This window comes from Corapipo altera, unplaced genomic scaffold (genome assembly GCF_003945725.1).
Source record: "Corapipo altera isolate COAL_440 unplaced genomic scaffold, ASM394572v1 98, whole genome shotgun sequence".
In the NCBI taxonomy this organism is placed as follows: domain Eukaryota; kingdom Metazoa; phylum Chordata; class Aves; order Passeriformes; family Pipridae; genus Corapipo; species Corapipo altera.
The window spans coordinates 1,910,177-1,927,000 of NW_020884914.1; the positions used below are offsets into that span (position 1 = coordinate 1,910,177).

General features: G+C 40.3%; 1 protein-coding gene across 2 annotated transcripts in view; it reads left to right on the forward strand.

The window, feature by feature from the left end:
* Positions 1-7,630, forward strand: part of SHISA9 (shisa family member 9) — a 174,510-nt gene extending 166,880 nt beyond the window's left edge. For both annotated transcript variants that reach the window (XM_027655087.1, XM_027655086.1), the window contains one exon: positions 4,961-7,630. In XM_027655087.1, the coding sequence (XP_027510888.1) occupies positions 4,961-5,331 (371 nt within the window). In that variant the 3' untranslated portion in view covers positions 5,332-7,630. The remainder of the gene's footprint in view (positions 1-4,960) is intronic.
* Positions 7,631-16,824: the final 9,194 nt, after the last annotated feature.

Genomic DNA, 16,824 nt, shown 5'->3' on the forward strand with positions numbered 1-16,824 from the left:
TTTCTCCAATAGCTGTGAGACATGGTGCAAGTATTCAGAGCCATTTTACGGACCCACAAAGATAAGAGCATTGTCAATGAGGAAGAGAGTTAAAAACCCTGCAATATTTTACAAGAAAAAGAAAGCATTGCACAATGCTAATGCATGTCTACCTGACTCTGTGCCACAGTGACCCTGAAGATTACTTAAGCTGGAGAACAGAACAACATTACACAGCTTTAGGATCTCCTCACAGTACAGATAACTCAGATAAGCACACTGAGAAATTCTGGCCCTGTGGCAGCTACAAGAGGTTTTGCCACTGGTATTTAAGAAAACATATTTTCATCTCTGGTATCTACTCCTTAAGAGTCTCACTGGTTTACATGTTTTCATTAGAGAACTGTGGATTACGAAGAAATATGTGAAACTTTCCAGTTTGATCATGGAAGAAAAAAAAGCTTGTCTCTGTTAGTGACTGATTTAGGCAGGAAGGTGAAACTTCAAGAAAAACACACATTACAGTCACAAAAGCCTATTTCTTTCTAGTCACTTCATCTAGATGAGCCTAAAGTCAGTGTGGTTTTCCTGGGAATTTCCATGATCTTGCTATCCCAAGCAGCTTGGTAGCCATCTCCTTTCAAAATCAAAATTCAAGGAAAAAGGCAAGGGTCCCAGTCTGACACATTTGACACCAGTACCAGCAAAGTCAAGGTCAAAATAAGTCCTGGTCACTCTCTCTAAGGTATTGCTGGATTCACAAGAGCGAGGAGTGGAGTGACCTGCCTTTGGGACAGTGAGCTCACGGTTGTACAACTGCTCTGAGGGGGATCCAAATCTGAATTCCCTCCCCAGTAAGATGCATCCCAGCTTCTGCTGAGATGGTCCCCACCCAGATTCACATCCTGATGAACTCGCACTGTGAAGCAGAAGAAAGATTTACTAGTCAAGAAAGACAAAGGAACAGAAAGCATCTCTTCAGCTTAATAGTTGGAGTATTCAATTGGGAAAGTGAAGTTCTGCTTTTGATCTGACACTATGTCTGTATTTTCTCAGTTACTCATTTCATGAACAGCAGGAACAAATGCCCAAGTTCTCTCCCCTCCCAGGCACATGCTTTAGGTTGGAAAAAATTCATATTTCAACATTTTTTTCAGATGAACAGCTACAAAAGTAACAAAAATTGTGGGTGCATTATCTTAAAGTGAAAACCTCAAAGAAATATTGAAAGTGAGAACATTTTTATCATTAGCTACCAGGAGGAAGGGACACAAATAATAATGCTCTGAATTAAGGCCTTTCTTCTACTAATGTTTATTTGCAATTCTAGTTCTTCACTCCTTTTGCAAACACAAGTGATATCTATAAATACTTTTTACTGGTCGACAAACAGAAGCCAATGCAAAAGGCACCTCTATAGCACCTTTCATCCAAAATCTCACTGTACTCTACAAATAGCAATTCGACCTCATAACACAACAACCTCCTCCAATGTGCTAACAGCTCCTTTTACAGCAGGTGAAACCAAGGCAGAGGGAAGTTGAGTCATGTACCTAAGGTCACATAATAAACCCATCCTCTAACTCCAAAACATCTCTTTGGATGTTTAAAGTCCATGAAATATTTATAGGGTCTGCTTAAGAAGAAAAACAAACTCCCTCAGATTCACAGTTGATTTTTAAAGTAGTTGGCATCAGGATACTATTATTATACTTTTCTTGGTAAAACATTTGTTACAACACCATGCTCGATATTACTCTTCTGAATATTTTGTGCTTTGAACATGAGAAATAAAAAAACCTGTTTCTGCACTAGTAGCATCAGGTCCCTCACACTGAGGCACAGCACACTGCTATTATAAAACCTGTAATGTAGTCAGTGTGGAAGAATGAGGACTGCTTTAAGACTTGCCAAAAGCCCTTTGGAACAACTGAACAATTTGGTTTGATCAATGCTGGTTTTGCTACAGTGGTATTGTCCCCCATCTATGTGCAAGCTGAAAGAAAACAGTTTTGGGGAGGCTAAAACTTTAGACAGAGGTTGGTTTCCACTGCTAGCATTGCCTGGGCAAATGTAAAATTCTCAGGCAAACCCCTGCAAACCATTATTTGATGAGGACAAACACAAAGAGCAGCTCTCCCACACTGGCAGTGCCACACCAAACCCATGCAATCAGCCCTTGGTCATCTGTTTGCCACATTTCTGCTTGACTTTGCTGATGAGGATTTCCAGATCCAATCCTGGTGTGTTCTTTTCAAGCCTGGTTTCCAGACAACAGTTGGGAAGTCCCTAGAAAGGCACTAGGGACTATATCAGTTAAAATAACTTTAATGTACCCACATTTACAGAATTAATCATTTCACTTTCTTTATGATCTTCCATAAGAAACAAAGAGTTGAAAATTTTACATAATAACATGGCAATATACACGAGAGCAAAATTAATTTAGATGTGTCAAAGGCACAGTCCTTGTGAGGTTGATTTTTTCCCTCCCTTGGTTTTACCAGGGGGGGGTGTTCTTTATATGCAGCAGTGATACAATTGTCTCTTCTACAGGACATCAGCCTTGATGTGACTGGGGATCTGAGTACCATATCTAATGCAAGGACCAAAATTCAGAGACCCAGGACCATTGCTGGCAATGAGAGAAGGTCCAGGGGAGGAAAAATTAAAAGAAACTGAGGCAATGGCTTGAGCTTGTTTTGGTCTTTTTCATTTAGCCATGCAAATGAGAAGAACAGCACAAAAAAATCAGGCAATGCAAATATCTGCAATTTTTGGTCATTATTTACATAACTTAATCACTACTGCTATTCTCTAAACAGAAGCCATTATTTACCTTGTAAGTGATTAAAGATCTCGGCTGTGTAAGACAAACTGCTGCAGCATAACTAAGATAAAATTACACATTAAAAGTACAAATTCACAAATTTAATCTTATGTGAGATTAGCTTGGTTTTTAATTTTTGTATGCAAATTAAGCTATCTAAATGAGAAACAGGCATACAAATGTATCTATATTAAAAGCTGGACATAATTAATTGTGCAGAATTTAAATTATATAAACTAGTGTGACTTTTCATACGTAGACAAAGTCTAAGTCATAAGACATAGAAATTTGCTCCCCTAACCAGCTTACTGGCAATGCCTTTGATGTAAAAATATACAAAAAAAAATACTTGTGAATAGTCACAATGGCTTTCCTGCAACCATTTTTCTCAATTATCGATAACAGATTAATGAGAAATTAGCAATGTAAACCTATTTCCCTCCCATTCTTATTCAACCTGTGGTTCTGCAGCATTCAGTGATTATTAACAGTGTTTAAAGCAGAACACACCTGTATGCCATAGAAAAACATTCACTCTACTGTTAAAAAAGGAAACGGATGGAAGTGGGCAAAACACACAGAGCCCACCTTTACAGCACAGCCAAGAGCAATTTCAGTTCATTGAAGAGGAAACATCTCTTTAATGATGAAATTAAGGATTTAAGAGCAAAGTCCAGCTGCAGAGTCATTATATAAAAATTGCCAAGAGATGATAAATAGCACCTGCTTTTGGTAATACTCCTCCCTGTCGAGGGGCCAGGACAAGGAGGAGGCAGAACTGAAACCTGATCTTGAAGATTAATCTGGTGCTCATGGGAATTTCTCCACCTTGCATAAAGATCTAGTTCAGAACTAGAGAGAAGGAGAAAATTCAAAGTGCAACAAGAGCCTCCTAGGAATACTGGGGAGAGAAAAAAAGAGGGAAGCTAAACAAAAAATAGTGCAGGGAATTTAAAACCTACTCATGAAGGCAATCGGAGCTGAGCTGTACAGACAGCTACATGTACAAGACTTCTGCAGAGAAGCCTTACATGGCATAGCTTCAAGGAAAACGATGGATCTACCAGGGCACAGCAGAAGTCAAATCCAGGCTGACACAATCAGATATTCAAAGCACAAAGCACACCACTGCTGATTAACTCAGCACCGTGCGAGTCGATCTACGCATTTGGCACTATCTTAAATAAACATCTAAATTTTTCAAGGGCAAAAATAAACCCTCTTTACATAAAAAGGCAAGATCTTAAAAAATGAAATTCAGTTAATCTCCCCTTAAATCCCTAAAACTCAGTCCCAAAATTGAAATGAGTTGCTGGACTGCTGCAGAATGCCTTGAGCTTCCTGAGCAGGGTTCATACTTTCAAGCAAGGCCAAACAAATGCCAGCAGTAACAACAATCAAACTTGAGCAAACGCGTGCACTGGAAGACACTTGTCTAGGAAATTGCAGAGGGCAAAATCCTGATCTGAGAACTGCAATGCAGTATTTGTTGGCAGGGCTGTCGCTGTATTTCTTAGTGGCACTGACCCCAGAAAATGATGTCAGAACCTGGAATTTAGGATTTTCATGGTCTGTAAAATTCCAGGGTAAATACCCAACCTTCAACAACCCAAAGTATTTTCAGCCCCATAAAGCATTAGTGACCTACCAACCATTTATAAGAACAGGTCCCATTCTTAATTTTGCCCTAAGGCATTATTCAACAAAAATGGGTCCCCCTCATCACACAGTACCAGACCTGAAACCTGGCTTGGTTAAACACTCACATGACCCTTTGCATTTAAAGGGATGTGCTCTCATACAACAATGCAACTCAAGATGCTGCAAGGCTTCCAAGAAAGCCTGTGTACTCCTGTACACTTCCCGAATTCCCTATGCCACAGGACCTCTTCCCATAATGTAAACATCAGCACAGCCTGTGTGCTTTTGGGGCAGAGACAGTCTTTCGTTACAGGGCAACAGGGTTTTTGTCTGCATATATGAAAAGCCTTAATAATGGAGGGCTGGGAAGCAGCATTACTTTCTCCTCCTGATGTACCTGGAACTGTTCTGATCCGTAGATGGGACTGTGCATGACCTACTGTAAACTTTACGGTTTTTATTGTGTCCCACTGATCTTTGGGGTTTTTTGTCCCTTCTCAACCCAAACAGCCGACAAAGTCAACGATGACTTCTACACCAAGCGCCGCCACCTGGCCGAGCTGGCAGCCAAGGGGAGCCTGCCCCTGCACCCCGTGCGCCTGGACGACGAGCGGGCCTACACCATCGACAGCGGGCTCACCAGGCAGAACGGGCAGAAATCCAGGATGGGCAAGATACACACGCACCCGCTGGGCTACAATTCCCACTACAAGACCTGGGATCCCACCGACCACTCCCTGAGGCGGCAAGCGTACGCAAACAAGGGCAAGCACGGCATGGGAGACCCGACGTTAAGTGACCCGCTGACAACCCGGAGTCAGCACTACTTGGGCCCACAGCCATACTTCATAACCAACAGCAAGACAGAAGTAACTGTTTGAGTTTTTCTTTTTTTCTTTTCTTTTTTCTTTTTTTTTTTTAATGAAATCCTTTAAAAACCACACGCAAAATACACACACGACACAAACACTCAACCGGAAGGCAAAAAAAAGAAATTTAAAAATATAAAATTTAAAAAAAAAAAAATTAAAAAAAAAAAAGAAAACGGAAGGAAGGAACTTCCACCTGGACACTCCTGGTATCCAGCCAACGGTAGGCCGAAGAGTGGGTTAATACCATTCAGCAATACACACTGAAGGTTGAATTATAAACTCCATTTGTATTTCACAATGGAACACAAACCCTTGTGACTAAATTTTTTTACTTGAAACTAAAATCCATGATGAGAAGTAGCACAATCTAGAGAAACTTTATGTCTGCTTAAACATTTACACTATGTTCCTGCCTTGAGACAGAGGAAGAGAGAGAGAACAATATACTGTATTATACCATTTCAGAGAGGAATTTTGTACAAAACCTATTAATAATCCCTAGACCTGTGAAAAACCAAGTGCAAACATCTTGGTACAATCCCTAACATCTATTATTGTACTTTCACACCATCCTATAGAGAACGCAAAAAAATATATATACAATAAGGGACAAAGACACTTTCACAAGGAATTTATGAAGACTGTTACGATTAAGAGCATATGGGACCTTTGTGGCTGGTACAGAATTCTGCAGGATGATAACAAACAGCAGAAGATTTCATTTCAGTTTACTTTGTTTGATTTGAAATTTTTGGGAACCTCCAAAATAAGAAGAGACATATATGACACAGAAAGCTGCTGGGGGAATAAGGGCATCAGAATATTCCCTCTCAGTCCTCCTGTTTTCGGGCAGATGGTAACAAGTCTCACTTTGCAGACTGTCAGGATTTTTTCTTCACCTAAATGTTTTGCCTATCTTCAACTGCTTCAGACTGAAACTAAGCGTGGGTGGTGCCTTTACTGTATTACTATTGTTCAATGACAGTCTTGTTCTTCAAAGTGACCCCTCTGTTCCTTTAAGCTATTTCCTCATGTTTGGCTAAGGATGACAAGGGTTCTGCCCTGCTCAGCCTCCCCTGTTTGTCCCGGAGGGAAACTGGACTACATCTCCATGCAGTGGTTGCACAGTCAAGACTATTTAGTTGGCCCCTTCATTTTCCCAATTTAAACTTTTTCCCTCTAGTCTCTCATTTTGTATTTGCTTTTAGCCATGGTAGTTCTTTGTAGTTCAACTAAATGTTCTATGGTATATTGTCTCTATCGTTTGGCTTTCTATAGTGGTGTTCCCTCTTGGTGGACTATTTGGTGGAAGAGTCTGATGGTCTTGCCTCAAACGTCAAAGAGATCTGGGTTTAAACTAAACAAACAATTGGACTCATGGTCTTTACTGTGGCTCTGATGAGCAGGATGCCTTGTTCATATGAGTAAAACCACTCCTGAATTGGGCACTGGTAGTGAACTCACAGTCCTGGGCCTGTAAAAGCTTTGGCACATCCACAAAGAGCTGGGATGGGATGGCAGGCAACACATTCAGTCTTTCACTTAAATTCCTGCCCTTCCTCCAAAACGAGTCATTTGGCTAAATCCTAACTAGCTGTCTTACTACAGTTGCATTCTCACCAGCTGTCAGTTCTTCAGGAGATTCGTTTTGGAAGAGCATGCAGGGAGGAGTAAGAACTGTCATGCTGTAAGAAGAATTGGAAGCGGCGTTTCTTACTGTATTCAACTGACTGTCAGTGCTTCTTCTTAGTCAAGGATGCAAGGGCTAAGAATTTGAAATCTGGTTAAATGGAGATACCTTTTTTTTTAGCTATATTGAGATTGATTTGCATCCTGAGAGCACCGGTATCTCTCCACAAGCGTGCTGCTAAATTTTATGATCCTATGTTTTAAGACTATCAGAAGTGGACAAAGCCCACAAGACAAATACTTTGCACACAACCCAGATTCTCCACTATCTTACTTTCATTCCTTTAAATCTTTATTGCCTTCACAACTGGCTGACTTAATTTGACCCTTTATGGAATGTTGCTGTTAATCCATATGCTTTAGATACACATTACAGCTGCACTCTAATTCACACAGGTTTCGTGTAACTTGAGCATATTTTATGTGGAAATATTTTAGTAACTGTATGTTCTGTAAGTAAACCCGTGTTAATACTTGTTAACTACAGAGTTTATGATACCAATAATACTTCCTACAATAAAATGTTTGTTTGTTTTTTAAGAATGTTTATTTGTAAACATATGTATTCACTATATTAATATGAATTTCTTACCTGGCAATAAAACTGATTCTAAGTGAATCCAACTTGCTGGCTCATTCCTAAACAAGTATCATTGGGCCAAATTTTGAGTATTAACTGAGGTTCTGGAGCTTCTCCCTGCAGCCAGTGGGGTTCACCTCAGCACAAATGAAGGTTTGCCATTGTGAACAAGAGGTTCTTTGGAAAGCAGCTGCATGTTCTATGTATTATATAGGAGCTGCATGATGTTTAAGGTCCTTTCCAGCCTTAACCATTGCATGATGCTGTGAGTGCCTGTTAAATGCAAAGTAACATTATATACCCAAGGCACACAAGCCTTGCAAAGCCTCCTGAGCCCTGCAAGCCTCCAAGCACCACACACACCTTGTGTCACTTGGTCAGTTAATTATGGTTCTGAGGAACAAAAATAAAAAGATAAGCATGCACAGGGCCAGATCCAGATCCTCAGGAATACAGGGGAGTTTTGCAATAAGTCTAAAGATTGCAACTGCCCAGATAGAGCAAATGGAACCCTGGTGTATACTGCTTCAAAATGGTTGTATGTTCATTACAGAAGAACCTGGACACAACATCTGTGCATCAAGAACAAAAAGTCCTTTGCTAGAACAAAAAGTCCTTTACAGGCTTTAGTACTGCTAATGGCTCAGAAACCTGACAGTGAACAGAACCTCGGTGGAGGGTTAGGGCAGCTTCTTCTCTTTGCTTTGCTAAAATGATACTGAGAATAAATTTCAGAAGAAACAGAGAATCAGGATATCCAGCTTCAGAATCCCCTTAATACATGTCCTGGTGCAAATTCTTTAGCCAGTTTATGATTCCTAGGATGCCATGATACATTATCAGAGGGAAAACATCAATTCAAAATTGTCCAGAGTTAGCCATTTTAACCAGTAGAAAAATCTCATTTTTCAATATATACCTTTATGGGTGCCAGGAAACAGCTCATAAAGGCCCCATTTCTGGTTACAGAAGCATTTTCCTGCCTCAGGTACAACTACAGAAACAACCCTAATCTGCCAGAGGGCTCAGGAGAGACATACAGAGTGTGGTCACAGTGCCGGGAAAGTTCTGGGCAGCCCTGCAACCCACAGGGAAACCTGTGGAATACAAGCCTAATCTGCAGTAGACACAGCTCACTGTTACAGCTCCACCACCAACCCATCTAGTGCACATGTTGTTTCTATCAGCAAATTCCTGACTGGAATCACAAATGGCAAAAAGGACAACTGCTTCACTAGTAGAAGTGTCTCTGCATAGGCTTTCGTTCTTCCAGATACATGCAAAAAAAAAGAAGCCTCCAAAAAACCCCTCTTGAAGCTGATTTTGTGTTTCTGCATGGCTTTTTCTCTTCTGTCTGCCTGACCCTTCTGTCAGCATGAGCAAGAACTGCACTGGGCTCCCCATAAGCATTTCTTTCATATGGTTCTTTGATATCAACCCAGATGCACCACACTACAAAGAGAAAAGTGCACTGCCAGGAAATGCTGATGTTCCATATACAGAGCTAGGGAGTCTAAAAGTCCAAAGGCTGTCCAGTTTAGAGCCCTTTACCCTGGAACATCTGTTCTCATGACTAAATCTTTAGAGCATGATCCTCAGCTTACCAGAACTGAGGATGTGCTGGTTTATATAAATAGAGGATCAGGTCTCATGAGATTCCACACTACGAGGTGTCTCCACAACTCAGACTTTAGATTTTAATAGATCTAGGAAAAGATTCGCGCTTTACTCTGTTCTTATAGAATGGTTATTGAATTTTGGGTACTAAATAAATAACCCTAGTGCACAAATCCCTTTTGTACACAATCCTCCACACTTTATTTAATCCTGGTCTCTATACTCGAATACGTGGAGGACTTCCAGTGATAAATATAGTCTTCACTGTAATTATATCATCTTTCTGTTTGGCATAGATAATTTTATTTTTCTAAAAACAGTTATGACAGGAAACATTTTTGTATTAAACTATATAATCTCATATATCATTCACTGCTGAAAATGTGATAATAGGACGAGCTCCATGTTACTAAAGAGTGAACATTGTTATTTTTATGAATGGGAAAGTCAGGTAGCTTTAATTTGAAAAGTGTCTGTAAACAAAATTCTTGGAATTCACTCATCATGCTTCAGAGATTTCTAGACTTAACTTTTGCTCAGCCTGCAAGTAAGATGTGTCCTTATACCCGCCAACTTAACCTGGAACATGAGCATTAAACCAGGTCTTTCCTCCCCATCCAGTTGCACTAATGAAAGCCAGAACCAAATTAGGATACTGGTTATATCCCATATCTGCACAAAAGCTGCTGTCAGACAAATGCAGCTGATGGATCCAGCAAACACTTCTGCAGAGGATGCACCAGGAAGAATTTGACACATCCATTCAGCTGCACTGGCCCTATCATGTTAGCAAAGCAGAAGACAGATGTATTTGTCACCAACGACAACACATTTTGACACTGGAAGATAATAAATCCTGATCCTAGTTCTGGGGATTCTTCCTATGTCAGAATCTGCCAAATAAACAATGCCTGAACAGGCCAGGGCTCCCTGGACAGGCTCTTCTCATCCCACCCCTGCTCTTCCAACAAGAGAATGATGTTGCTTCAGGAGCAAGGTGTTCTCTATTGACTTCATTTTTCACCTTCAGAGCTTAAGGATCCTTCCTGGGAAGAGAAACTGTAGATTCAGACTTACTTGAGTCTGAGAGAGATTTAAAACTCAAATCTATTACTGCTACCCCTGTTTTACATAACAGAAAAGATACTACTTGTACCTAAGTACATGAAGCAGCTGTACTAAGTCTGATCCCTCATGGATGCATGAAGAAGCTCTCTACCTCTCTTTCTCTGCAGGTAACTTGAGGCCAATTTTGCATCCCAAAACAAAATTGTTTTGCAACAGGCTTTGATTTCTTGGTGTTTGTTTGGAATTTTTGTTTGATTTGATTTTTTGGGTTTTATTTGTTTGTTTGGTGGGGGTTTTTTTGTTGTTGTTTTTTTTAAGTAAAGCTAAAATTTGATTTTTGTCTCTGCAGGGCTTTAACAATACACTGTTACACACACAGTTGCACCTTGTCTGTTTAAGCCAACACTTGCTGCCTTCACTCAGCAACTTCGCCTGCATTTAATTGTGAGAGGCACTGCTGCTCGTTAGTAGGGGTTGATGTTGTGCTGGCAGAGTTCAGCTTCTGAAGCTGCACACCAAGCCCTGTGTGCCTCCCTCACAATAAAAAAGGCTGGGAGAACAATAGGTTATTAAAAGTGATGATTTCCAATCAAGGGAGAATATCAGGCAGTGCTGCTGCTGTTTAATCTGAGGTTCAGGTACAAACTAGAACTGAAAGAATGTAACAATCACAAGCCTTTTGGTGGTCATTGGCAGCATTATTTTATCAAGGAAACAAGCCCTCCCAAGCAGCAGGTGTGTCAGTGGAGCCACTAATACTCCCTGGGCAGAAGCACATTCTTCTTTTTCCTGTATGCAGCTGTTGGCCTCGTTTTCACCCTCTGGTATTTGGGCTTACACTAACATTTTGATCACAGTAGTTATTATTTGAGAGACTTTGGCCAGTTTTAGTGAATATATTCCCTAAAGTAATTGGTCCCCAGGGGAAAGAGCACATTACCTGCTACTTTATTTCTTCAAGCAAAAGAAACATTGCAAAAACCTGGCAGGGGAGTTGGAACTACGTAATCTTTAAGGTCTCTTCCAACCCAAACCATTCTATGATTCTATGATTAATTGTGGTTTTTTTCCTCTGCCATAGGTGAAAAGAAACCAGGCTCTACTTTGTCCTTCCAGGGGTAAGGAGGGAGCTCAAGGATGGCTGCTTTCCTGTCTCTTTTCAAGACAGTGTTATAATTCAGCTGGGATTTTTCATATACACTCTGCAGGAGACTGCTCTGACTACTGAGCACAGGGAGAGCTTCTTGACTCCCTCATATACTAGGAATGAAAAAATCATGCAACTGAAAGACATAAAGGTAGACTGGACTTCTGTAGCATCAGCACTGGCTTTGCTGTGCATCATAGTTCAGTGGCTGCTTCCCACCATCCATTTGCAGGGGTCAGAACCGCGTGGCATTTTCAAAACTGATGTTCTCCAGTCAACTCCTTCAGTCTTCTGGAGCACCCCCTCACACCCAGCACCTCACCTGGGCTCTCACCTGCCAAACCAGTGTATTAGTCTTGGGGAAAACCCTGTCTCTCTGTGTACACATGTATGCACAGACACATTTTACAGCAGACACCTGAGCTTTGTAGCCTCACTGTCTAAAACATGTGTGTTTGCAACACCATCAAAGGGTAAGTCTGATTTGGAAAATCCACCAACTGCCTTGCTGCTTTTTAGGGGCCTTACATCAGTTTTGAAGACAGAATCCATATCCCCAATTTACTTTACTTCTTTCGAAAATGAAATACTAAAGAACATGACATTCTGTAGAAGAGAGAGTCTAAGCTTCAGGGATGAAAATTGTCCTTTAAGGCTGTAATGTATTTTACCATTACTGCTTGGGGAATGATAATACTGAGGATGATAGAGAGTAACTTGACAGGATTCATTAAGGCAGAGACAGCATGTATGTGCTATTATGCACAAGACTCTGCACAAGTCTGCCTGTGCAGAGAAAACTGTTCTGGTTTTTAGTAACAGTGATTTATGAGTTTGTGGTTGTTGGTTTTTTTTAACTTTTCTAAGAGATGAATCTAAAAAGCACAAAGCTAAGAGTGCTTATAACTAAAGTGCCCTGTTGAACACAGCAAGTGGCACAACATTGTCCAGCATGACAGCAAAGGCCCTGATCCTGCACTGCTGAGTTAGTGACAGACTTGTCAGCGTGGGGAAGACCAAAACCCACAGACAACACACATTCACTCTTTGATATGCAGAACTTTCAAGCTCCACTACAAGTGATTTTTCTCAATCTGACACCAACTAAATGGTATAGAAGCGGGAACGCAGCAGATACACCACAGGACTGCACAGATCTTCCAGACTCAGTCATGGCTGAGGCTGCAGCTCAGCAAAATAATGGCTGCAACATTGCCTTGTAGCAAAACACAATTGTCTTGCCAGTAACTCATCTACCTGGTTGTCTCATAATTTTGACACAGCTCTTAATGAGCAGGGAAGACTCCACTCTCAGGCTGTTGCTTGGCTTCAGTGTGCAAGTTCAAAGCCCTTGTGACAGACAGCTACTCCAGCCACCAGGATACTCAAGTCTGCACGAAGTCGAAGTGCAGGTATAAATCTTACTGCTTTCTACAAGCAGCAACCAAACATATTGAATTTCAAGGCCCAGTTCCAATTCCCTTGTCATTTGCTGCCTAGCTGCTTCAAAACTCCTGTCTGAGACACTCTTTAGCTTTGACTCTCAGTTAATATTTAGCTGCTTACCTATTAAGATGTTTTTCATGTTTCTACACAAAGTCAGTGTCATACTAAATACTGGTATTTCTCTGCCTGTTACTTCACTGTGTACAATGTATTTTATTATTAACTGATAATTTTATTAGATGAGATATCATTCTTGGAAGACAGCAGTATTGAAGGAGTATTAGCAGAAAATTCTGCTTTATCACCACCAAACTTACTGATAATCACAGTTCAGTTACCTTCAGGGTTGCAATTCGTTGATCGGTTAGTAATATAAACATTTACTTTTTGAAAAGCTTCTATGTACACTATAAAAGCTATTCTGCCCACATTTCTTTTCCTAATAGGCAAAGAATACATGTATATTTGCAAAAATGCTGTGTCTGTATGTGACAGATATGTGTCTGTGAGTGAACAGGTAGAAGAGAGGGGGTGCTACACTTCAGTAAAGTGATAATATCAAGTGCTTTTCCAGCTCAAATACCATTCCTCATATCTATATTATTACAGCCACAGCCACTGTATAATAATACTTTCTCATACAAGAATACTACAGAGGTTGAAATGTAGCCAATGCATTTAATTAACTCAGGGAAAGATGAAGTTGACTTTCCAATAATGACTTCCAGTATGTTCTACTGCATTTGTTCACTCTTCCACAGTGACCTTTGAGGATGGGTCACAGTTTCAGAAAAAGGTGAGCTACAAAACTGCATATGGCTATTCTGTGTGAAATATTACAGTCATCAACAGCCTCAAAAACTCTTTTCTGTTGTCTTATCTGAAAATGAAAGGAATATGTATTGCACCTCGTATATATATATATATATATATATATATATATATATATATATATGAGAAAAAAAGAAACAAAGAGACAAACACAGGCAAGGAAGCCTGGTGTGCAACACCTGCTGTGAACACTGTCAGCAGCACAGAACACTCGCCAAAGAGCAGATTACCAACAGAGGCAAATTGCATTAATGTGTTTCAGCAGGCAGAGGATGTTACTTCATAAAGATATAATGTTTTTCCCTTTCTCCTCTGCCCTGCCTTTGGAGTTTGGTTGGGTGTTTCCCTTTGGCTGGTGGACTTCGGGTTTGCCAACATCAGAATGGCCCTATTCCTGTCAACAAGAGAAAGCAGAGAAAAAAACAGATTGTCAAAAACATCCACTGGATCAAGAGAAAGGTTACAAAACTTCCACAGTGACTAAGCCTCAGTAAGAAAAAAAACAGAGACTTGATAGTGTTGCCTGCTAATAACTAGAGAAGTTTTACACCATCTGCTAATTTCCCCTTTGTCAGCTGCACAAGGGAACCACATGAGAGACACCATAATAAACAGAGGTATTTTTTCCTCTCTTGGAGATCATAAGTCTCCAGAACCTGTGGCATATATGTTCACTTACACCCAAGCTGTTAATATATACAAGTGAGAAGAGAACCAGTATTTTTATCAATGTGGAATAGCAGCTGAGACAGACAACACAACCTCCGCAGAGGGACATATCCATATGTTACACAATAATGAATGCCAGAAAAATAATAGTGGTGGGGCTTTTCTTGGAGAACTCTATTCAAAGGCATTTCAACTAGAGGTCAAAAAGCTATTGTCCATAAAGACTGCAAAAACTGATATAGCACAAGATCTTAAAAAAAAAGCCACCAACACAAAGCATTTGGAAAGTGTATGCTCTACATTAAGTCCTAGACCTGCTCTGTTATCCAGTTGGGACATACACTTCCTCCTGCCAAAGCCCTGCTATGCATATACTATATTTCTTGATCTTTTCTGTTGCCTAGTAAAGGTTTTTGAATTTGCTGCCAATTCAACCCCTGAAGCGCAGATGGGAATAAAAGCATCTTATCTCCCAGCATACGATTCCATATCATGTTTTCTACTATTTTCAAGCTGTACAATCTCTCAAGCTGCATGACGTGCCTGTTTCCCTTGGGAGACTATTTCACATACACACAGCATCCTAATTCCTCTGTGTATATTCCTGTATGTAAGGCTTGAAGCTGTGATAGAGAAAGGAGCCCTCTGCTCTCATCTGTTTTCACCTCATTCTTTCAGCAATAGGAGGAAGAATTGCCAGAAAGCTGTTTCATAGGTTCTCATCCAAAACTTCAGCCTGACTGGAGTGTTAGCAGGGAAGGCACTTCTGGGGCTTTGTTGGGAAGCAGAGAGAATTTCTCCTGGGTATCCTGATAGAGGGGCAGATTTCTGTCCTGAATTCACCCTGTGACATCTTAAAAGTCAGCTTCTCATTTCTAAGGGTAAGGTCCCCAAACCAAAAGATGTCAAGTAGCAGTAGGCATCATTTACTTTATCAAGATTTCTTATTCTGTTGTGTCGTTTTCATAACGAATTAGGAAGATGTGGGTCAAATTAGCCTACTGTAAAGTATGACCATAATGGAACAACATAGTTATCAGTAAGCCTCTAATAAACCACAAAGAGGAATCAAGCAACATTCTTCAGAAGTTCACTTTAAACTATCCAAATATATTTGTATTTCATTGTCTATGTCAGTAAGGAAAAGCATTAAATTTACAGGTAACTCCTGTCAGCTTAAAAAAAGGAAAGCAATATAAGAATTAAAAAGTGTTCACCCCCTGGCATGGTGGTGTGAACTAATCAGGATGATGTGCTGAGGACTATTGCACAGTATCACATACACACAGTTATTAGATATTAAACATAGGAATAAGAGCAGAGATGTACAAGTTTCAGAACAGCAGCTCAGGTAACAGAACTGCAAAACACAGGGCTGGGAATTATAACACTGTACAAACTGACTGTGAGTCCAGGAAATCAGACAGGGGGGAGTCAAATACTAAAATCACATGAATTAATCTTCCCACTCTGCTCAGATGTAATAAAGCCTCAGCTGGAATACTGTGCCAAGCCTTGGGCATCGTGCTTCCAGGGATACAAGGGTCAACTGGAGAGTACCAGCAAAGAAAAATATCAGTAAAGTTATTGTAATCAGTTATTACCTAACCAATCAGTATGAATGAGAAAAGGTGTAGAAAAAAAACCTGTGAGGAAAACAATGAAAAAATTACAGTTGTTTATGCTACAGAACAGATAATGGAAGAGTGATACTATGTACAGATTACACAGTTTGTAACAGACTCTGTGAAAAGAGCATAAAGCTGCTCATGACTAGAATACTCAAAGAGATCGATATCTTCTTCTTCTTTCTCTATTATTCCAGTACTTCAAAAGGTGGTTAAGAGGGGATGGATGCTCTGTTTTCACAAGGAGCCACATGGATAAGACAAGATGCAGCAGGATGCAAGTTGCACTGGGAGAGGTTTCATCTCAATAAAAGAAATAATTTGCTTACAGTGAGAAAAATCAATCACTGTGACAAACGTGCCAGGGATGTGGCAGTCCCCATCCCTGGATTTTCAAGACCTGAGTGAACAGGGTGCTAGATCATGTCATCAATGCTCCCTTCACCACGTAGGGTTGGATCAGATGGCCTTTCAAGGTCCCTTCCAGCCTGGGTTATTCTGAGAGTCTTCAGCCTCTCTGCTTATACCAGCGGCAGTGCAGGTACGGAGAGACACATACAGACATTGGGGCTGACACTGGTCCCTTGATATTTAAAAAACACAGAGGTTTGGTTGTTTGGGTTTTTTTTAAGAAGACACAATATATTCAGTAACTGACAATAATTCATGTTTCAGATTACGTTATTATATTTATATAAAGAGTTGCTGAAAAGAGGAAAATAATACACACCACCAGAGACAGGAAAAACTCTTGTTGGTATAAGTGCAGTTTAGTCAAGTATTAGAAGAAAACCCTTTTGAGTGGCGTGGAATGACAAGCAATGAAA